The 23,576-nt window shown below is 38.9% G+C and overlaps 2 protein-coding genes across 10 annotated transcripts in view; one reads left to right on the forward strand and one right to left on the reverse strand.

The window, feature by feature from the left end:
- The window catches only part of Mcm8 (minichromosome maintenance 8 homologous recombination repair factor), a 35,536-nt gene extending 28,804 nt beyond the window's left edge, over positions 1-6,732 (reverse strand). The window contains exons 1-5 of one of the 2 annotated variants that reach the window (XM_021723175.3): positions 6,365-6,732; positions 5,332-5,484; positions 4,958-5,041; positions 3,088-3,170; positions 2,511-2,660 (exon numbers count right to left, since the gene is read on the reverse strand). In XM_021723175.3, the coding sequence (XP_021578850.1) occupies positions 2,511-2,660; positions 3,088-3,170; positions 4,958-5,041; positions 5,332-5,479 (465 nt within the window). In that variant the 5' untranslated portion in view covers positions 5,480-5,484; positions 6,365-6,732. The remainder of the gene's footprint in view (positions 1-2,510; positions 2,661-3,087; positions 3,171-4,957; positions 5,042-5,331; positions 5,485-6,364) is intronic. The other variant, XM_005320492.5, reaches the window with a different exon arrangement.
- Positions 1-19,603, forward strand: part of Trmt6 (tRNA methyltransferase 6 non-catalytic subunit) — a 52,241-nt gene extending 32,638 nt beyond the window's left edge. For 6 of the 8 annotated variants that reach the window (XM_078051433.1, XM_078051435.1, XM_078051436.1 and 3 more), the window contains 10 exons: positions 10,777-10,904; positions 12,364-12,473; positions 13,145-13,236; positions 13,365-13,448; positions 13,715-13,839; positions 14,936-15,291; positions 15,686-15,771; positions 16,330-16,432; positions 16,536-16,622; positions 18,070-19,603. In XM_078051433.1, coding sequence (XP_077907559.1) covers positions 10,777-10,904; positions 12,364-12,473; positions 13,145-13,236; positions 13,365-13,448; positions 13,715-13,839; positions 14,936-15,291; positions 15,686-15,771; positions 16,330-16,432; positions 16,536-16,622; positions 18,070-18,261 — 1,363 coding nt within the window. In that variant the 3' untranslated portion in view covers positions 18,262-19,603. Of the gene's footprint in view, positions 1-6,753; positions 7,046-10,776; positions 10,905-12,363; positions 12,474-13,144; positions 13,237-13,364; positions 13,570-13,714; positions 13,840-14,935; positions 15,292-15,685; positions 15,772-16,329; positions 16,433-16,535; positions 16,623-18,069 lie in introns of those variants that run through there. The other 2 variants (XM_005343109.5, XM_078051439.1) reach the window with 2 other exon arrangements.
- The last annotated feature ends 3,973 nt before the right edge of the window (positions 19,604-23,576 follow it).

Raw genomic sequence — 23,576 nt, forward strand, 5'->3', positions numbered from 1 at the left:
CCTTGTCTGCTACCTATTGTCCCAAATAAACTTAACATTATTAAGTCCTTATAATAGTCCCCAAAGCCATTATACCTTGATTTCTATAAAAAATTTTTTCTACTTCTCCATATTCATTGATTAATCAAGATAGAAAAAGTAATGATTTTTAAAATACCCAATACCACAGCTACTATGAAGACAAACAATAAGTCTTGGCAAGAATAGGGGAAAAGGTACACTCATACACTGCTGGTGGGACTGCAAATTGTGCAGCCAATATGGAAAGCAATATGGAGATTTCTTGGAAAATTGGGAATGGAACCACCATTTGACCAAGCTATCTCCCTCCTTCGTCTATACCCAAAGGACTTAAAAACAGCATACTACAAGGATACAGCCACATCAATGTTTACAGCATCACAAGTTACAATAGCTAAATTGTGGAACCAACCTAGATGCCCTTCAATAGGGATGAATGGATTAAAAAAAATGTAGCATATATACACAATGGAATATTACTCAGCAATAAAAGAGAATAAAATCATGGCATTTGCAGGTAAATGGATGGAGTTAAAGAAGATAATGCTAAGTGAAGTTACCTAATCCCAAAAAACCAAAAGCTGAATGTTTTCTTTGATATAAGGAGGCAGATTCATAGTAGGATAGGGAGAGGGAACATGGGAGGAATAGACGAATTCTAGATAGAGCAGAGGGGTTGGAAGGGAAGGGAGGGGGCACGGGGTTATAAATGATGGTAGAATGTGATGATCATTATTATCCAAAGTATATGCATGAAGACATGAATTGGTGTGAATATATTTTGTATACAACCAGAGATATGAAAAATTGTGCTCTATATGTGTAATAAGAATTGTAATGCATGCCATTGTCATATATAAATAAAAAATAAAAATAAATTTAAAAAAATAAAATACCCTATACCAGCTCTGTTGGCATTGATACTAAATAAATATAAATTACTTGTGTGCTGACAATCTAAGAGGCAAAATTAGATGCCCATAATAGCTATAATTGTTATAAGAACCAAAAAGATTTATAGATAAAATGCCATGTGAGTTTGAAAACGATTTTTAAGAAAGCTTTTACAAAGCGAAAAGAGTTAGGCCCACAAGAATTTGGATATGTGAGATAAAGAGAATGCTATATTGAATGGACAACATGTACAAGAGTACTTAGAGAATACTGGAAGAAGCTCAGTTTAGTTGGATCATAGTCAATGTAAGACAGGAGAGATGAAATTTAGCAGATCTTAGAAGGTTTTCAAAGTCATATAAAAGATTACAACTACTTATTTTACATAAAAGATTTTATATAAAACATTTTACACAAAATCATTTTATATAAAAGATTTTGACTTCATTTAGAAGAAAAGGATAACCAGTTTTCAAGAACAAATTATATTTTACAAAAGCAATTGTTTAAGAACAACAATAAAGGCCTAGCCTGAGACAGAGGTAGTAAGGATAGAAAGGAGGTAGACTTAATAAATATTTTTTTGTTTATTTGAATTTGCTATGTTGCCTAGGCCTGCCTCAAACTCTGGGCTCAAGCAATCTTCCTGCCCCAGTCTCCAATGTAACTGGGACTCCAGCAGCATGCCACTACACCCAGTTTAAGAGACATTTTAGAAAGAGAAATGAAAGGATATGGTTAATAAGGTGCTGAATGAGTCTGAAAACAACAGGCAAGGTTTACAGTTTAGAATTTCTAGGAGTGTAGACTTTTGTGATAAACTATTCCTTGTACCTGCTCAGTGTCCAAATTCTAACTACACTCTTATAATCTCTGAGTTTTCCCCATTCTCCCCCTACAGGTGAGGGTATAACCTTTGCCTCTGACTGCAATCAGCAATATAATCTATGTCTGTCCTAAGATCAGCAACTCTTTACCTTAATGCATTTACCTGTTTGCTGGCCTAAAAAATGCTTTCATATATGTATACCATCTGACCCTGAGAAAAAACTCAGGCAAGAAGAAAACAAACTGTTATTTCTATTTTATATATGAGAAATGAAGTGATCTGCTTCATGCCACAGAACCTAGATCTGAAGTTGATCTTCTTGCTCCAAGTTCATAACTGCCAACATCATGATGCCTTGTCTTATCTTCCCTATGAGACTGAACAGTTCCCCCAAAATAAAGTTTAATATCTGCCCCATTTTTAATGATATTAGGCTAATTCAAATACATTAGAAATAATGTTATATTTAGATAAGCTTTTATACATAGAATGAATGGCAATTTTTAAACAGATTGTGAACCTTCATTTCAAGCCAGTAACCACTATCTGTTAGTAAAATCTTTTTTATTTTTTTAAAGGTCTTGTTTGCTAGATGCCTAGTTTGGACTCAAAACTTGCAATTCTTCTGCCTTAGCTTCCTGAGTAGCTTGAATTACAAGGCATGTACCACCACACCCAGGTAATCTTATTATCTTTTAAAGAAAGTCTTGACACTGGAATCTTTCTTTAAAATTCTGATGTAAGTCAGCACAAGATAAATATTTACCTGATGTATTGCCAGACCCATGCATGCCAAGATTTTCTCAGGTGCATCCCTTAGTTCATTTGCTATATTTGGTATCAAATTAGTTATTTCATCATCTTTTGTCAATTCTTTAAAATCCACCAAAATACTTCCTTTTCTTTCTATTTCATCCTAGAAAAGATTAAAGTTTGAAAGTAACAATTGGTCTTTTAGAGTTAATTATCATAATTGAGCATTCAATTATACACTTTGAGAAAGCATACCATGTTTATATGGTGAAAATGCTAAGTACCATATAAGCTTTACACCAAGCACAGTCCTAATGTTTTCAATATATTAACTCACTTGTACTTCTTAACAATTCTTTGAGGTAGCTATTTATACTATTATTTCCAAATGATAGACAAAGAAAACTGCGGCACAGAGAAGTTAAGTAATTCACCAAAGTCCATACTGTAGGTAAGTGGCAGAGCTGGGATTTGTATGAAGGCAGTCCAACTCCAGTGCATATGATCATAATCACTAGCACCTCAAATATACTGTTCAATAAGATGACACATAAAGGTCAACAGGTAGTGATACTGTAAGAAAATCTTACCTTATCATACAAGTCAATACGCCTTATGAAAAATTTTTCAAATGCTTGAATCTTCTCAATAAAAGGAGAGTTATCACTGTAAACTAATCCACCAAACATGGCATTAGCATTATGTTTTCATTAGATAACACTATAGACTTGACAGATTTTTTTCTTCCAGTTACTCTGTATTCTGATTACACTTAAACAAGAACTAACATAAACATATACATAAGATTTTAAAACATGTTTAGGCCTGCATAATCCAAAATGCAGACAGGAAATCTCTCTAAAAAGCCCAATATCTGGGAAACCTTTAGAGGAGCCTTAGAAACCTAATTACATATTTCAGTTCAAATAGCTTACACAACAGCTAAAACCAAACATCATCGAACCCAGGGCCTTGTGCCATACAATGCAAGCACTTCACCAACTTAACTAGATCCCCAGCCCCCATTTTTTTTTTAAACATCCTAAAGCTATATATTTTCAAGTACCCTCTCAAAGAAACAGGATAATGAAGTAATATAGAAGTATATCCAGTCAGGCCTAAGGCATCTCTTGCACTTTATTTTTAAGATCAGTCCCAAAATCTCTTATAGTGTTCTGAGGTTAACCACTAAGGGAATAGTTGAAGTGTTGGTGACTAATGTATCCTGAAGCAACAAGACAATCTATGAAACACATGTGTCTATTTAATAGGGGGAAAAAAAGACTGCCAATAAGGAAAACATTTGTAAAGCATCATTCATAAAATGAATTGTGGGTGTCTGGTATGAGGCAGGGTCCTTGACTTCAAGCAGTGTAACACAGACATACACACACACACACACATAAAACAAAACCCATATCTTATAAGAAAGATAACGAACACATAGATGTTATAAGAGCACAGAAAAGATAGCCCCCCATATCCATACAGATAGATATATGACAAAGATTGGTATTCAGAGATATTTCTTAATTGGTTTCTATGGAAATCTGTGTTGGTTACTTGCTCCTGGTTCCAGGTCTATTGTCTGTTTTCTGCTCTGATCAAGATCTGCACCCTACCTCCCAGATTCCTTTTAGGTTCTGCCAATTAGAGGCACTTCAAAAAACTGGAAGAAAGTAGGAAGTGGGAAAGGAATTTCTTCTCGTCTCCAATTCTTTTCAATATGTCTACAGCTGGGGCTGGGGATGTGGCTCAAGCGGTAGCGCGCTCGCCTGGCATGCGTGCGGCCCGGGTTCGATCCTCAGCACCACATACAAACAAAGATGTTGTGTCTGCTGAGAACTAAAAATAAATAAAATCTTTTTTTTTTTTTTTAAACTTATTTTAAAAAAAAATATGTCTACAGCTGCAGAGGATAACTACAGTTCTAGCCTCCAGGTCCAAGCAACAACTAAGTCATGCCCCCTGAGTTACCAGTGACAACCAGTTTCATTTATATCAGTGGTCTGAGCACAGTGCTACAGTGTATCCCTCAGGGGCCTAAGTACAGCTTTATAGGGTACCCTTTAGAGGCCAAACAGCTATGCCTCTACCCTTAAATTCCTAGGTTCTGATAATCTCAGTATTTCTTAACTTCTGCTAAAGTTAAGAATGGCTACTGTTTCCTCAAATTACTACTTTCTGGGGTTTTACTTTGATCTCCCCTTTCTGCTCTTTCAGTTTTTCATCTGAATGTCCAATTTCTTATAATAAATCTCTCTTCTGAAATACCTAGTGTATTTTACCACCTGATATAAAATCTAAAATAACGCTCTTTAATATAAACATGATTTAATTGAAAAAACAAAGATTAGGAAGTACGTAGCAATAAGCCAAATAAATCACAGAAACATAAGATGCAACAAAGACAAGTTAAGGAAATATAACTTATGGTACTTTTTGTACTTTCAATTCTACCTTCAGAGAAATAAAGCTTCCAGCCTTTATATGGTATGAATTGATCCAATGTTGACTGTAGTAGCAAAGGCTGTGGGATTTGTTCTGGAAAACAAAACAAAACAAAAACTAGAATGCTAGGTTAATAAAAACAAAGCAAAGCTTTTTTTTTTTCCTCTCCAATTTGTTTCCCCTTTCAACAATGAAATGACATTAATAGTACACCTAAAAAAGGTTTCTGAAAGAATTGTACATGTTAATTTTCAAATACTTGCTAAGGAGTAACATCAAATAAAAGATTGAAGTTTGAGCTAAATTACTTTGTCTGATAGGGATGAACTGTTTGCTTCATAAAGGAAAAAACAAGAATCATTGTCTCACATGGTCATACATACCAGAGCTATTTTTTCCAATGGCTTTATTCAGGTTAGGTCTGTGTTCTCTTCCCCTCCATTTTCCTGAAAAGTTCCCACTACCTCTTCCTCTTCTCCAGCTTTGAAATCTTCCCCGTCCAAATCCTCTGCCTCTGCACTCACCACTCATGTCTTCTAATAAATAGATATTAGAAAAGACTTCACCAAAACAGGAGGGAAAGTTGTGCTCTTAAAAATGTATTAATGTAGTACAAAACAGAAAATTTATTCTGCTTCTGAGTAGAATATAGGTTTACAAAGTTGTATACTATGGGAGAAAACTCAAACATTCTGCAATTACTCTTCCAATTTCCACCACTCTTTAAGGTATACAGTAGATGTTTTATTAAGTACATTAAGTTCTCATGGAATAAGAATAAGGTACTATACTGTAACAGTTTTCAAGGAGCTTCCATGACAGAAATAAAGATAAGACAAGTAATTAACTCTAAGATGCCTGCTTGCTGTGTTTACATAATTCTGAACTATGAGATACCAGGGAAACATCATCATAACTCCAGTCCCACAGTATCATATCCATTTTCTGCACATTTTTTTCCAAAAACTAAAGCTGTTCTTTAAAAAAACTGTTCTACTTACAAAATTCCACATCCTACTGACACAAATAAAAATATATCTACACACTGTAGTGCAATTCATCACAAAGACCTTTACAAATTCCTATTTAAAGAGGGCTTAGTTAGTAAATAAGTTAATAACTAAAAAGTTCACGATTCTAGGGCACGACAGGTCTCTAATCATCAACCAGACATTATATACTGAGAAACTGAAGCTCAGAGAAATTAAGGAAACGAATGAAGATCAAACTTGTTTGGTGACAGTACAGCAGACAAACTGTCTTCAGACTCCCAAGCTGAAGTGCTCCTTCAGATAACGCTACGTGCCATACCCTTCTCAAACGAGAAAATATGAGAATAGTAATAATTCCAACACAAACTTAAGAGGGCAGCTGTGCGTCGTTAAATACTTCATTTATATCTCAGGCTGTTCTTACTTGCATGGGAGAAAACTCCGGGGTACCTGCTAATCCCAATGGCCTGATTCTCCCTCCCTCCTTGGTGGAAAGCACCAAGCCTCCAGCTCCTCAGACGACCCTTCAGGTCTTGAGTTTTTTCAGCCGTAGCTTTTTTGACGTCCCTGCGCAGGGCCGGATCCCTTCAGTGACAGCAGCTCAGGACCTTCAGTTTTTCCACTGCGACCTCGGGAAAGAACCCCGGAGAAAAGCGACCCAACAGCATCTCGAGACACTGTCCAGTCACCCTCTAATTCTTTTTTGGCGCTTCCGTGACGCAATTCCGTTCCAGGTAGCGGCAAAACAAGAAGGAAAGGGCGAAGAGTGGCCAATCAGAGTTCGGCCAGCCGGAAGTCGTGAAGCCCCCGGAAGCAAGGGACCGAACCGGAAAGCGGAAGCGGCGCACAGCACGTGGGGGCGGTGCCGGTCGGAGGGCTCCTGATTCCGGGGTGTTGTGGGGATTGAGGCTGGCGGCCGCGGCCGTGGCGCTTGGGACTGCAGGGACGCGGCGGAACACCAAGACCGGCTGAGTGTCATGGAGGGCTCAGGGGAACACCCGAGCCCACAGCCCCCGCATCCCGGGGATAACCGCATCCACGAGGGCGACTTTGTGGTGCTGAAACGGGAAGATGTGTTGAAAGCAGTGCAGGTCCAGCGGAGAAAGTAAGTCAGGTTGCTGGCCTTGGGGGTCTCCCTCCACACCTAGATATTCCCTCCCTTCAGATCTTCCCAAAACCCCTTCCTCCAGGATCCTATTCTTAACTCACTGGATCTCCATCCTCCGCAGTCGTTGCCTCTTCTCAAATGATCCTATCACAGTGGCCTTTTCCTCCGAGATTTTAATCCAATCTCGACACTCAGGTTCTCCCAGGTCCCCCCTACCTTCCCACAGAGTCCCCTTCTCGATTCCATACCCGGCGGTCTACCTTCGGCATCCTTTCCAGTTTTGCCACCGAGACCCTTCCCCCAGAATCCCATTATTGGTCCTTGATTGATCAGTTTGAATGCTTCCCTCTCCACCGTCGTCGTCCCCGCTTCCCACCTCCTGGGTTTCTATCTTTAGGTTCTTAGGATCTGTTCTGTGTTCTTACAGACCCCCACTCTTTTCATTTGAGTTCTCATCCTTACTTCTCAGAGTCTCCTCCTTGCTTGCCCCCCTTTTCCTCACAGGTCTCCTTCCTTTTTATCCGTCAGCCAGGATCAGTTCACCCCCCAACCCCGGCCAAAAAAAAAAATGACCTCTTCTACCTAGCCTGGCTTTCTGGCTGGCCGGCCTTTTCTCTCTACCCAAACAGCAAAACCTGTCTACGTGGAATAAGGAAAGAAGACAACTTCCTGTAGTGTATGGAGTCCAATGGGGCTTGCTTCATTTTTACACCAAAGTATTCAAATTCCAGAAAAGTTGAATTGCTCAAAAGCAATTTACTCAAGGTCTCAGAATTTATGAACCTGCTACCTAATATTCTGTGTTAGTACTAGTGAAGTAGGATTTTGATAACTCTGGCAATGACAATGGTGAGGTTGTTAAATTCTAATAGCTTGGTTGTACTGAGAAGTACAAGTTATTTTTTGAGCTAGGTTATTATATTACTTTTTTGTTTGTTGCAATGCTGGTTGTCAAACCCAGGGCTTCACACATGCTACGCAAGTGCTGTACTACTGAGCTACAACCTCAGTCTTATATCAACTCTTGACAAAGAAGTAAGGTGCAGGTTGAATGCAGTGGCAGGAGACCCAAAAGCTAGATTAAGTATTTTGAATTTCCTGATAAATGTTTACTTCACATAAATTATTTTACTACTGTTTTCATCAAACTAGTATTTAAGGTGAAGCAGGTATCATTAAAAATTAGTCGATGTTTATAGCAGTTCAGTTCATAATAGCTAAACTACGGAACCAACCTAGGTGTCCTTCATTCACCAGATGAATGGAAAATGTGGTATATATACACAATAGAATATTACTCAGCCATCAAGAATGACTTTATGACTTTTGCTGGTAAGTGGCTGGATCTGGACACTATCATGCTAAGTGAAATAAGCCAGTCCCAAAAAACCAAAGGTCAAATGTTCTCTCTGATATGAGGATGCTAATATACAACAAGTGGGTAGAAGGGAAAGAATAGAAGTTCAGTGAATTAGACAAAGGGGAATGAAGGGAAGGGAGAGCGATAGGAATAGGAAAGACAGTGGAATGAACCTGAAACAACTTTCCTGTGTTCATATATGAACACACCACTACCAATGAAACTCCATATCATGTAGAACCTCAAGAATGGTTTATTATTTAGCTTTATTCTAAAGTTATATTCCATGTATGTATAATAAGTTATAATATACTCTATGTATATCTAAAAAGAACAAATTTTTAAAAGAGGGGAAAAAATTGTGCCTGCTTCCAAGTGCATAATTTTTGGAGCTTTCCAATACTAATTGCTTGAACTTTTTCGTTGAAGAATAACAATTGAAGTATACAGTTTGATGATTAAGCCCAATTTACACATCTGTATAATAACTATCCAGGTGAAGCATTTTTACTTTCTTTTTCATACTATTCCTGTAAGTGCCTTAATTTTCAAGCATAGTTGTGCTTCTAACTATGTGCTCTTTTAAACAGGAGCTTTTTCATAACCAAGGAGATAGCAGCATCTTTAATTCTAATAGGTTCTCTTTAGGCCTGATTTGGAAACACTTATTTTTGGTCCCTCTTGACAAAGCCATGATGTCTATTTTTAATTAGAAAATGACCCTCTGAGCTCAGTTGCATCCCAGGCCAGACTCCCATCATCTTTCACTTGTGGCTGCACTCATCTGGTTAGGTAAAAGTGGTTCTGCCTCTCTGAGAACGGCAAGCCCTACTCCTTCCCAGTGAAGATGGGGTGTCCACATCCCCTCTGACTACACATGCCCTTCCCACCTGGTGTATTGGCCTGTCAAACCAATCAGTTTAAGTGACACCCCTCCCTGCCTTTGCATATCAAGTAGACTGGGGCATAACTCACCCAAGCTTAGATCCATTGGTTCATTAGCACTAAAGTGTTTGAAGGATGAGGGTGGCGGATGTATATCTGAGCTGAGTTTCAACTTCTCAGGGGGTTGTGTCAACAAATATTTTGAATATCTGGTATGTGTTAGTTTTGGGGGGACCCAGCGAAACATAAGAATTGGCCTTGTCTGGATCACTTGGGATCATGCCGTATTTCCCTCATTTGGTCAAGTAACATATAATGAAGATGGGACACGTACACATATAAAGGTGTGGGAGGATATAAGGAACCAAAAAAATGAAGGTGATGTACCTGGGAACTAGCAGTGGTGGGAAGCATTTGATGAGAACCCAGGTGATACAGAATGCATTGTGTTACACTCCAGGAGCTCAAAGGAAGATAAGGAGTGAAGGAGGGCACAAATAGGACAGGCACTACATCTCCCAAAATTCAGAAATTTTTGGATGTGGGCTGGGCCCTGAAGCTCAATGGTACTTCCTAAGGTCATTTGGCCTTTGCTGAAAAATATTGTCTAATATATTGGAATTAACTAGACCTTGAGGTCAGACAGACCTGAATTTGTATCCTAGCTCTAGCACCTTGTAACTCAATCTTGAACAGAACATTTTTCCCTAAGCCTCAGATTTCTCTTTTGGAGAGAGCTGTGTCCCAGGATTAGTATGAGAATTAAAAAGCATAACATACTGCCTAATCTCTGGTTGATGTTCAGCAGCAGGTATCAGTTTTCTTCTTTTGAAAGGAAAGATTTTTGTTTTTATGGGATTTCCCCTCCTAACAGTAAGATACAAATCTGGGTGATAAGAAAATCTTTCCTGGTCCACAGTCACAGTAGAGCATTGTCAGTGTTAGATTCCATTTCCAAATGTATAGAAATTATAGATTGCCAATAATGTTTATTTGAAATGTGATTTGCTTGTATTAGATAATTTTTCAGTAAAGTAGCTATGTAGACCAAGACCAAGGAGTTCCTTGGTCTTGATTGTAATCCTTGTCATCTCAGTGATTGTTCTGTTTTGAGACTTGTGAGTTGTGAGGGGTGTCACAGTGCATGTCCAGTGACCTGGCAATCTTGGTGACCATGTGTATTATTCAGGAATCTGCAAAGCCTATGAGGTTGGACATCCTGGTAGACAGTACAAAAGGGGCTCAGATAATGCCCTAGAAGAGAAACATCTTTTGTCTTTGCTTCCTCTTTCCAAAATTCAGTGTTTTCCTGGCTTCTTTATTAATTTTATGTCTCTGCCCCAAACTTGTTTCCTGAAGTTTGTCAGTTTGTGCTGTTGATTATCCTTTGAGGAGACCACTTTTGAAATAAATTAGAATGAACAGATTTTTCTTGACTGAATACAAAAGAAATCAGTTAATTAATTGCTTTTTCTTCCCCCAGGAAAGTAACTTTTGAAAAACAGTGGTTCTACCTGGATAACGTGATTGGCCATAATTATGGAGCCACATTTGAAGTGACTAGTGGAGGAGGTCTTCAGCTCAAGAAAAAGAAGGAAGAGCCTACTTCAGGTGCACCAATTAGAACTGTGTCTTGGTGGAATGAAGCAAATACTTCCTTCAGGAATGAAATAACCTGGATTCTGGCTCTAGCCCACTATTAACTGACTCCCTGACCTTGAACCAGGCAGTTAATCCCATGAGTCTTGCTGTTTTGTTGCAAAAAACTTTTTCAGTATCCAAAAGCTAAGAAACTGGTGCAGAGTCATGGATAGGATGAAGATTAGGATCTGGCTTTGAATAAAGTGGCTAGGTTTAGTGCCTGCTTTATTACTTGACTTGCAACTTCGGGCAGATGATTTGATTTGTGTGATTCTAATTCATTAAGTGGGGACATAAATATGTTTAATGCCTAGGTTATGATGTGTGTTTAGTGACATAGCCTTCTTAGGAAGATCCCAACAGTGCCTTGCCTATAGTCAGGTCCTATAATTTTAGCTATTATTAACTGAAGATAAATTCTTGCTTATTTAAATAAACATTTCCAGTAAAATATATTTAAATAATTACTAAAAGTTAATTTAAATACTGTTAAAGTTCTAAGCCAGAACAATTAGATACTTTAAAATTAACATCTGTATTTTTATTAAGCACCTATTTGGTACTTAATAGCAATTTATTTTATTTTTTATTTATTTATTTTTAAAATATTTTTTAGTTGTAGATGAACACAATGTCTTTATTTTATTTACTTATTTGTATGTGGTACTGAGGATCGAACCCAGCCCCTCACACATGCAAGGCAAGCACTGTACCACTGAGCTACAACCCTAGCCCTATTATAGCAATTTATAGACATGGTATCTTATAAAATGTATTTACCAGTGGAGAATAACCAAAATTATCAAGGAAACAAGCAAATAACATGATTACTGATGATGGTACATGTGAAAATAGTAAAGCAGGGGTGTGTACTAGAGCCTGATTGGACAAGATGAACCTTGTCTGGGATGACCAAGAAACAGCCACTTGGAGATCTGTCATAGAGCCTTCCAGGCAGGGGGAGCAACAAGTCTCAAAATTCTGCTGAGGGACCTTGGTTGGAATGTTCAAGGAACAGAAAGAAAAGCAATGTAGCTGATGCTTAGGGGTCAGGAGATGAGGCCAGGAAAGGGAGGCAGGGTCCACATCAGATAGGACCTTGCAGGTCACTCTTGGAACACATTCTCATTGCTGTGGGAAACCACTCTATGCTGTTAAACATCCAAATAGATGCACCAGTTTTTATTTTTAAAAAGGGCACTTTGGAATCCATGTGGATAGGAAGAGGGTAAGAGTGGAAACAGGAAAATGAGTTAAAAGATTGGATTAGTCGCCGCATGACAGGAGAGTAGACTGCAATGAGGGCAAAGGAACTGGAAAGCCACACTGGAATGACCAGGGGATAGATGTGGTAATTGGAGAAAAAAAAAATTATAAAATAATTTCCGATAATAAATGTCATTATCATAGAGCAATTTCTTTTCCTTAGAGACCAAAGAAGCTGGCACTGATAATCGAAATATAATTGATGATGGGAAATCTCAGAAACTTACTCAAGATGACATTAAAGCTTTGAAAGACAAGGGCATTAAAGGAGAGGTAATATTCAAAGGATTTTTAAAGTTTTGTCTTTGCTTGGTATATAGGAAATGGTTCAGTTTTTAAAGCAGTCTTTACCAAAGGCAAAATGGAAAAAGTAATGTTATACTTTTGTTAGAAATAGGTTGTAATATACATACGATTCAATAATCAAGATTTTGTTTCTTTTTTCTTTTTTTTTTTTTTTTGTAGATGGACATAATACCTTTATTTTATTTTTATGTGGTTCCTGGGATTGAACTCAGTACTTCACACATTCTAGGCAAGCACTATACCACTGAGCTACAACCCAGCCCAAGATTTTGTTTCTTAAGTGCAAGAATATAAGTGAATAATATTACTAATAGTATTAATGCTATAGAATTTAATAACAATACATATTAGGATTTAACTTTATTTGTTTTTAGTAATGTTTTCAGCCAGTGCCCTTAGAAATGACAGTGTTTTTTATCTCTTTATTGTATATTTCTCTTCTTTACCTTGGTTTAAATGAATTTTTTTAAAAATACTTTAAATAGAGTATAGAACTACAGAGTTGATCTATTTGGACTTTTGTGGAAGAGGGACTGGAAAATCAGACCTGTGGATATATTCTGGGGTAAGAAACCCTTGAAGTTATTTGTTCTGTGAAAGTGAAGTTTCAGGAAATCTGCTTACTCCTTTTTTTATAGGAAATAGTTCAGCAGTTAATTGAAAATAGTACAACATTCCGAGACAAGACAGAATTTGCTCAAGATAAATATATAAAAAAGAAGAAAAAGAAGTAAGTAGTTTTAGTTTGAAATGATGAAAATATTTGATTTTTTTTGTATTTATAAAGTATATATTACTAAAAAATAAAATGTTTTAAACATTTGTTAAAAACTTGGTTTCTGTTTTTAACTCCCCCAGATATGAAGCTGTCATAACTATTTTGAAGCCATCTACCCGTATTCTTTCAATTATGTATTATGCAAGAGAACCTGGAAAAATTAAGTACGCTTTGTTTCCTTTCAAAAGTATAATTGGGGGAAAATGTATCTTTAAGAAAGTCATGATTTTAAATAAAATGAAAAACTTGCTCACCTGCATAAAGTGCCCTCCTACTTCATAAATTGTAAGTCCTTTTACTGTCACCTCCAAAGCAATCACTAGTCTTTATCAACATAATTTTTATTAAGCAAGTGAAACTTGAAAATGATGATTAAAATTTGAGGCTTTTACTTAGCAATAAGTGAGTGAATCATCCTTTTTTTCTTTAGCCATATGAGATATGATACACTAGCCCAGATGCTGACATTGGGAAATATCCGTGCTGGCAATAAAATGATTGTAATGGAAACATGTTCAGGCTTGGTGCTGGGTGCAATGATGGAACGAATGGGAGGTAAGATTTAACATTTGCAAGTTCAGTAAAATCGTACTGTAGCATTAGTAGAGAGTCCCCAAAGTGTAAACTGATAAAAAGCTGGGTTGAGGAAACTCTATGTAGTGGCACATGCCTGTAATCCCAGCCCCTCTGAAGGCTGAGACAGAAGGATTGCAAGTTCAAGGCCAGCCTCAGCAGTTTAGCAAGGCCCTTAGCAACTTAGTAAGACCCACTCTAAAAATTAAAAGTTAAAAAAAAGGCTGGGGATGTAGCTTAGTGGTAAATCACCCCTGGGTTTAATCTCTAGTCCAAAAATTAAAAATTTAAAAGTTGGATTGAGTTACTTCAAGATTAATGAAGGGATTTGGCATGAACTCTTATAACTGCCGTTCTGGGACCTTCCTTTGTGGTCTGTATACCTATCCTATTGTGTTGGTACCCTTGTTGATGGTTGTCCTTTTCAGCTTCAGTATTAGTGGGGGATGAGTGTGGGACCTGTGGCTGGCTAGGATCTTCAGGACAGATTTCGGTAAAATAGCTGGTGCTCATTTTATTGACCCAAATTGAAGGGATTGAGTGGGAAAACTACTGGGGAAGTATTGTCTCCTGGAAGAATACAATACAACTTGATTTGCCTGTTCTCTGACCCTGTGGAAGACAATGTTATATAAATTATGCCGATTAAGGATTGGAGTAAAAGACAAATTCACATGATCCCAGGGGTTGTTTGTTTAATATTTTTTAATTGTAGTTGGACACAGTACCTTTATATTATTTATATATTTTTATGTGGTGTTGAGGATCAAACCCAGGGCCTAACATATGCTAGGCAAGTGCTCTACCGCTGAGCCACAACCCCAACCCATGATCCCAGGGTTTTAAGGGTAACGTCAAGTGGGGGTAGCTTCTTTAAGTCTTCTTATTTATCTGTTTTGGAATTATGTTTTCTTCACTTGAAATAGGCATAGGCTCCAAATAGACCCAGAGGAGCTGTATCATTCCTCAGCCTCTAAACAGAGTAGGAAAGTCTTACTATTGTGGAATATTCTCTGCGTGTTTGTGTAGTCTAGAATTGCCTCCATTGTGCAGATGTTTGTTTCTTTTATTTGCTCAGGTTTTGGCTCCATTATTCAGCTCTACCCTGGAGACGGACCTGTTCGGGTAGCAACAGCGTGTTTTGGATTTCCCAAATCTTTTCTCAGTGGTCTTTATGAATTCCCCCTCAACAAAGTGGACAGTCTCCTAAATGGAACATTTTCTGCTGAGATGTTATATGCAGAGCCAAAAGACAGTGCATCAGTTGAAGAAAGTAATGGTGCACTTGAGGAAAAGCAGGCTTCTAAACCAGACAATGAAGACAGCATGGCAGAGGCCCCAGAGAGCAATCACCCAGAACAAGAATCAATGGAAGTTGTTCCTCAAGATCCAGAATATAAGGAGCCTAAAGATAGAAGAAGCAAAAAAGATTATGTAAGAATGTCAAGAGTCATATCCCTTGTAATATTCCCAGGGCCTTCATTAACTTAAGTAATGAGATTTGATTTGGCTATGGAACATCCCTGCCCAAGTTGATAAATATCAAAATAGTTGGAGACTGTGTATGTGCGCGCGCACGCGCACACACACACGTACACACACACGTACACATGACTTAATCTTTGGAATGCAGCTCTAGGATTCAGAAACATTGTGTAGTTGCTTGGTGCCGGTTTATAATAGGTTTTTATCATTTTTATAAAGACCCTCCTTCTGTTGCTTTAGTCTGAGTTGATAAATACCATTGAAATGTTTGATAAACCAAAGTATTTCTGTAAACCTGACTGCATAACCTCCATACCTCGGTTTCTTTTTTTTCTTCTTGAAGATTCAGGAAAAGCAAAGGAGACAAGAAGAGCAGAGGAAGAGACACTTAGATGCTGCTGCTCTACTGAGTGAAAGGAACGCAGATGGGTGTGTTAATAAAGAATGCAGGGTACTTCTTTGGTGCTCGTGGGCTCTGCTTCAAATGGATCAGCACTCTCTTTCTGCCTGTCTGTTCTGATTCTAGTGGGAACTGAGATAAGGATTCTCTATCTATTTTTTAAGAAAGGCTGGATCTGGCAGAAGTGGGAAATTGATGTTGCTAGTCTGTTTCAGAAGAAATCTGAGTGTTCTCCAGTGACAGTGCATCAGACAAAGCTGTGTGGTCCCACTGGGTGCAGGGGTGGGACATTTAAATAGCTGTGTTACTGGCTAATGGCAAGATCTAGTGAAAATCTCCTGACAAGGAGAGTTATATTTAAGTATCTACAGAACCAGTATATCTGGTGTTGGACTTGTTGCCAGAAAAAAATTTGAGAACTATAACCCAGTTTGTGTTTCCTAGAAATAAATAGCTCATGATTTTATTGTTTTGAATTTCTAGAATGTCATATTTAAATCTTTCTTATGTGAAATAAATAAATTTATTTTAAATAAATTTCACTTTAGAGTATTAGGGAAATAATTTGTCTAACATTTTCCTTGCAGTTTAATTGTAGCCAGCCGTTTCCATCCCACTCCATTGCTGCTGTCTTTGTTGGACTTTGTGGCCCCTTCAAGGCCATTTGTGGTCTACTGTCAGTATAAAGAGGTAATACTGGAACAAGGTGGACAAGCATTCTTACATCTGAATTTTGATTCTCAAACTGCAGCACAGGAAGTATTTCTTAACAGAACTCTGTTTTTGCCTTCAGCCTTTGTTGGAATGCTACACAAAACTTCGTGAGAGGGGAGGAGTCATCAACCTCAGGCTGTCTGAAACCTGGCTCAGAAATTATCAGGTACATGTTCTTACAGTCTGTCTGAGGAGCTGCTCTCCAGAGTTGCTGGCTCCTTACAGTAGTACTGGAAGTGGTTAAGTAGAAATATTTCTGACTATTGCAATGGATATGTTTTCTTCTTGTGACTCAGAGAAAGGGCCCTGTACCTTTCTTGACTCTCTTTTCATTTCAAGGTTCATTACTCCAGCCCAGAAGCCTCTAAAGTACAAACAGTTGTAGTTCTTATTTCCCCAAGACCTTGACATCTCTGTAGAGGGGACAAATTGATAATAGCAAAATCCTCAGGTGAATGAGGGAGGCCCTCTCTCTCTCTCTCTCTCTGCTAGAATATCTTCACAGCATGTTTTTAGGATTTGCAGGTGGAGTCTATGTCAAGTTAGGTTTTCTGAAAAACATATGCTGAGATGGAAATCGAGTATAAGATTTATTGGGAAAATGCCTTTGAAAGATAAAAAGAGCTGAGTGCAGTGGCAAATGCCTGTAATCCCAGTGGCTCTGGAGGCAGAGGCAGGAGAATCCCAAGTTCAAAGCCTGCCTCCGCAAAAAGCAAGGCACTAAGCAACTCATTGAGACCCTGTCTCTAAATAAAATACAAAATAGGGCTGGCGACATGGTTGAGTGCCCCTGAGTTCAATGCTGGGTCCCCATCACTACCACCACCAAAAAAAAAAAAGAGGTAAGGTGAGACGGAACAGGATTAGGTGCCGGTTGGTGTCTTTAAAGTGGAAGGGTGGAAGAAGGAGAACAGGGGAGGAAGAGCCTGCAGTGCTGTTCTGAGAAAGTTTCAGCCCAGCTATTGAGGACCTCAGGAACAAAGATTGTACTGTGTTGGGCAGAAAGGTCTATTCTTGGTATCTCTGCTCAGTTACCACTGAGAGCAGGCCATGATCTCCCTCAGTATGGTTACTGTAGTGGATCCCAAAGCAGCAGCAACTGATTTCTGCAGCTTTCTGCTGCCTGGATGCCTCAAAGCCAGTTCCCTCATCTGGGGAAAATGGCTGGGGGCTCTTCCATACTACCACACCCTGTTCTACTGCTTGGCATCTTGTCATACTGTAGTAGGGATGTTGTTGAGCCCAGAGTGACCTTACCCTTTATGGAAGTTGTCTTATTTAATTAAGGGTAACAGGAGAGAAGAGTTCTTGTCAGTTAACAGGGCAGCAGGGAAGGGAGTTCTGAGTGTGCATCTAGTAGCCACTTTTCCATAAACCCAGGTGCCATGTTGGCTATGAAGCTTCCTAAAACCAAGAGGAAAGTAGCACATAGACCCAGAATATTGCACAAACAATTTGCCCAATTTCTACACTGACATGTGGAGGAATGAACTCTAGAAATTCACCCATTTAAATCTTCAAGAGAATCTGTTAATGATTCTTAATAAATGTGTCATTGGCATGTACTTTATCATCTTGGGAAAATGCGAATGTCTGTTTTTTGTTTTGATTAGGTTTTGCCAGATCGAAGTCATCCCAAGCTGCTGATGAGTGGAGGCGGGGGGTACCTTCTGTCAGGCTTCACTGTTGTCTTGGACAATCTTCGAGCAGACACCAGCCTCAAGTCCAGCGCAAGCACTTTAGAATCACACAAGACTGAAGAACCAGCAGCTAAAAGGCAGAAATGCCCAGAATCTGGCTCTTAATTCTTCAAGTGGCTTTGATTTTTGTTCTCAGGCATTCTGCAGTTAACTGTTCTTTTTCATATTCTGAGAATAAGAACATGGCTGTTACGCCTTCTGGGAAGAAGGAATAGCCTTTGTCCACTCCTGACACAGATGTGTTTACTCTGTCCAAACTACAACTCAAGTATGCAGTAGTGGATTAATGAGACAATTTTGTTTATTTAACAAAAATCCTCTGAGTAATTCTAAATACTCGGCAAATATCTTGAGAATTTCAGAATACTGAAAACGTATTTATACAAGACCTTGTTTGCATTTTAAGCTAAGTGGAATAACACAATATAACTAAAACTTGATGGGTACTGAAGGGAAGGAATTTGTGGAAGAAATTTCCGCTGTTTATTCCATTCTCTTTAACATAAGCAATATGAATGTGTGAGTATATGAGATTTATAGTACCAAAAATATCCACTCTGTTCCCTATTTTTTAAATGCTAGGTTTTATTATTCTAATAGTTGTCAACCTGAGAAAGTTCGAAGTATTCATTTTACTGTCTTTTTTTTTTTTGGCGGGGGGCGGGGTAACATTAGAAAGGTTTAGTAGGTACTTTTTTGGTGTTAATTTGCCAATCCTTTTATTCCCTGTTTGAAATAAAGTGACTAGAATTTTTATTTAATTAAAGAAACAATTGTTTTCCCCAGAGACTTAATGATATACCACATGCATGCGTGTATATATGCACACTTGTGCACACACGTATATATATGTATGTATAGATGATTGTATATACATATATACACACATGCACACATGTATATGGGTGTATAGGTGTTGGTATATACACATATATACACACAGAGAATGTACTGCCTATATTAATACACACAAAGACAGAGAACATATTATTTATTTGAAATATGATAAAATTTTGTGCAGGACTTAGACCAGTTCTCATTGCGTTGATGTTGCTCTTTGTCAAATGTTTTTTAAAAGTGCCTTTTTCTGGTGATTATTAAATACTGGTCTGAAAAGCTCTGCCAGGACTAGGTGGTTAACCTTTATAAACTCTGAAAAATTATAATCAAATTATTTAATCATCTGTTGCAGCAAATAAAAGTGTTCTGAGCAAGCCACAGCTCTTATCCATTTGAGAATCAGTCTTGCTTACTAGAACATGCTCTTGTGTATTGTTCACATTGTCATAGTATAGATGATTATCATCCAATGAGGAATCACAGAGAAAAATTTTTTCCTAACAGCATGTGCTATTCTGATAATGGCCAGTGTGATTACCAACAAGTACAATTTTGATTCCTTTTTCTTAAAACAGTTGTTTTTAAAGAATAAAAGTGTTTCCTACTATGATCTGTGTAACTGTCATTAATGATGCAGTCATGGTGCCATATTGATAGCTTCCAGTCAATTGTGATGCATGGTCTGTCTTGGTAGAGAGCACACCTCACTGAATATCAATCAGATTTTTCACCTATCTGTATACAACCAGTCAAGTTTATCGAGAAGACAAAACTGTATAGATGAGATTCAGTAGCGTTGTCTCCTCTGGTCACTGTTAAAACAGTGTTCTACTTGGACCAGTTTCCAAGTCCCATTTCCTTCCCTAACCCCTTGGCATGGGCTCTCAGTTCTCAGAGGGATGGGTCAGGTCTCAGCTACCAAGGCCCTGCCTGTACATGTTCCTGCCCTGGGAGATAACCTAACTCCTCCCCAGCAACAACAAAAATGAACTTGTTATTTTTTTTCTCAAATGTAACTTATTTCTTTGTGAGTATAAATGACTTAATTCAGTGGTTCACAAACTTACTCTGACATAATCCCTCTCATAGCTTTTCAGGGATCAACAAACTAAAAAGGGTCTCTAAATATTTTGGGGTTTAATCACAATTATTCAGCTGTGTCACGGTGTGAAAGCAGAGTGTTCCATTAAAATTTCATTTATAGGCATTGTGTTTTGAATGAAACCACAGACAGTCTGGAGTAGGCAGCAAAGATATAAAAGGAAATCCAGAGTTTCTTAGACCTCTTAAGTCTGTCAGCAGCATCCCATTCCTCTTTTTTGTGGTGCTGAGGATTAAACCCAGGACCTTGTGCATGTGAGGCAAGCACTGTACCAACTGAGCCATATCACCAGCCCACCCAGCATTCCCTTTGCCAGTCTGCTCACTTGGAGGACCCTACTGTCTCCCAGCTTCCTCCCATCCTGATTTCTTTCACTGCTTCCTTCTCATTTCTGGTGTGCTCTGAGCTCAACCTTGCACCTTTCTTCCTTCTACTATACTGGTTCCCTAGGATAATGATGATTTGGGAGCCGATCAAAGAAAGATGTGACCATAAGGTGGCAGTAGCACACATGCTTCACTGGGTAACTAACATTCTTAACAGGTTTGTATGGGGAAGAGAGGATGAGTCTGACCCGAGGCCTTACCACCAGGGTTACTACTCAGAAAGGGAGGAAGGAAGCCAAGGCACCCCTACCTCTACCCCAGGGAGAGGGGACCTGAAAGAGGCAGCTCATCTTGGTGATGTTGCTGAGCAGGATTCTTGGGAAGCAACTTGGGTTCTTAAACCACAAGGCTCTGTCCTATCAATGGCTGTCATTGGTTGACCTTTGTTGGGCTTAGTCTGCTGTGTGTGTTGGCAAGGGGGAGGAAGGGGACTAGCAGACCCTAAATGGCTAAATAAGATTGCTTCCACTGTGTCTAAAATATATAAAATTTGTATTTGGCATAGGTGAACTAACCAGTCTGGCCCTGCAATGAAGCAATAAGCAGTCTAGGAGTCACCTCACAGAGGTCATCCTTGACATTTATATAATGTGAAGGACCTCACCCAGTTTTAAAGCTTCAAATGCCATCTCCAGGACAGTGAGTCCCAGGTTGTCTTCAGCACAGGCCCTTTCCCTCAGCCAGCCCTACATGCCCAACTCATCTTCCACATGTTTTATTTCTCATCTGAAACTTAACATATCCAAAACTGAGCTCCCCACCTCTTCCTTCCCAAGCTAGTCCCTCCTGCAGTCTTCCCCATCTGTTGATAGCATATAGAGGCCATGACAATTGAAATACTCGATTTTTTAAAAACTCTAAAATAACAGGTGACTGCATCTCTTTCCCTTCTTTTTTCCCTTCCCTCCTCCCTCCCCCAAGTTTACTATGTCTTTTGATTGCATCCTTTTCTCTGTGCTCAATGTAATCTCATATTGTTCTCTTCATCATGGCCTTTAGAGCATATGCTATTTTAGACACACACACACACACCCCACATAGTCTAGATATGTATTTGGCTATATCCCCTAGTTGTACAAGTGCATTTTATGATGGTCACATAAAGAAATCACCTGAGGACTCATTTCTCAGAACATGTCCCTGTCACTAAGCAATACATAATGCATGTGTGTGTGTGTGTGTGTGTGTGTGTGTGTGTGTGTGTGTGTGACTTGCTAGGCTGGCATTTGGTGCACTGCAGTGTTTTGCTTTCTCTCTTCTAGTGAGATCAACTCCTATCCATCTTGGGCCCCTTAAATGCTGTTTACTTAGGAAATGATTTTGTTTTCCACTGGGATGCAATTGGGAAAAAGGCAGAGTATTTTTTTAATATTTTTTTAGTTGTATATGGACACAATATATTTATTTTTATGTGGTGCTAAAGATCAAACCCAGGGGCCTCACACATGCAAGACAAGCGCTCTGCCACTAAGCCACAACCTCAGCCCAAGGCAGAGTCTTACTGAGCTCTGTGTTTGGGCACAAGTTAAGCATTTCTTGGTAACTTACATTTTAGTATCTTACATGTTTTGATAGACAAACTCTGATATCTTGCAACTGTGGCTTTATTATTTGTTAAGATACCTGCCTCAACTTTGGATGGTTTCTTAGATCAAGATCCTCCAGTTGCAAATCCTCAGATAAGAATTTGAGGATAAGCAGTTTATGAGGGAGGTTTTCCCAGGAAATACCAGTAAGGTCACCAGAAGGCTGCAAACAGGAGGGTAAAGGCAGCCAGTAAAAGATGGAGCAGGATAATGGAGAAGGTCCCTGTGGCATCACCTGGGCCCAACCCACTAGGGAATCTCAGAAGGCAGTGAAGAGTATGTGCTTCAGAGTCACTCCACCAGAGGGAGATGGTGGCTAGACTGTCTTGTTATAGGTTGAACCCGGACCCAGTAAAAGACATGTTCAAGTCCCACCCCCCAGAACTTCAAAATATGACCCTATTTGGAAATAGGATCATGGCAGATATAATTAGCAGAGATGAGATCATATTGGAGTAGGATGGACCCTTAACCAAAATGACTGGTATACTTCTATCAAAAGAGTGCCATGTGAAGCAACAGAGACTCACGGAGAAAAAATGAGATGACATAGGAAGAGGACCCAGAGATTAGAGTTATACCTCCACCAGCCAGGCAATGACTGGGACCATCAGAAGCTGCTAGGAAAAGGGAAGGAAGTATCCTCCTCTATAAACTCCAGAGGGGGCACGTCCCTGCTAATGCCTGATGTGGACTTCTGGCCTCCGGAACTGCGAGGGAAAATGTTTCTGTTGCTGTAAGCAGTTGGTGGTACTTTCCTATGGTAGCCCTGGAAGCTAGTATGATACTTATATATCAGTCCTTTATTCACTATGAGGGCCACCTCCAGAAGCCACAATCTCCCTGCACCCCTCCTTGGCCTTTGAAAAGTCATGACTCTATGGCCAGGGAAAAATGATCCCAGGCAGAGAAATAGTAAGCAAACTTCTAGAAGTATGTGCCCAGATTTAGAACAATTTGCTGTCAAATTCATAGCACCAGTTCACTTGTATCCATATTATAAAACTGCCACTCACCTGGAAAAAGTATGTTGCTGAAAGTTTATCTGGAAAGAAACTGGTTAAATTAGCAAAGCGATTCTTTTATTTTATTTTATTTTTTGGTACCTGGGATTGAACCCAGGGGCACTCAACCATTGAGCCACATCCCCAGCCCTATTTTGTATTTTATTTAGAGACAGGGTCTCATTGAGTTGCTTAGCACCTCGATGTTGCTTAGGCTGGCTTTGAACTTGGGATCTTCCTGCCTCAGTCTCCCGAGTCGCTGGGGTGAAGCAATTCTTAACAGAGGAAGGGAACTAGACTTCCTAGATGGATAAAAGTCAACTTGTGATCCCCAGATCTATTTTCCACCTCTCAGAGAACAGCTCATTACCTGAACTGCAAAACAGTACAAATAGTCAAGCAGAAGTTGTCATTGGTGAGGAATAAAATGACAGGTAATAATAGAAGGTAAAAGAGAAATTGTCCAACTGTCTTGAAGCTACGGGGATAAAAATGATAGTAT

The sequence above is a fragment of the Ictidomys tridecemlineatus genome, chromosome 5 (genome assembly GCF_052094955.1).
Source record: "Ictidomys tridecemlineatus isolate mIctTri1 chromosome 5, mIctTri1.hap1, whole genome shotgun sequence".
Taxonomy (NCBI): Eukaryota; Metazoa; Chordata; class Mammalia; order Rodentia; family Sciuridae; genus Ictidomys; species Ictidomys tridecemlineatus.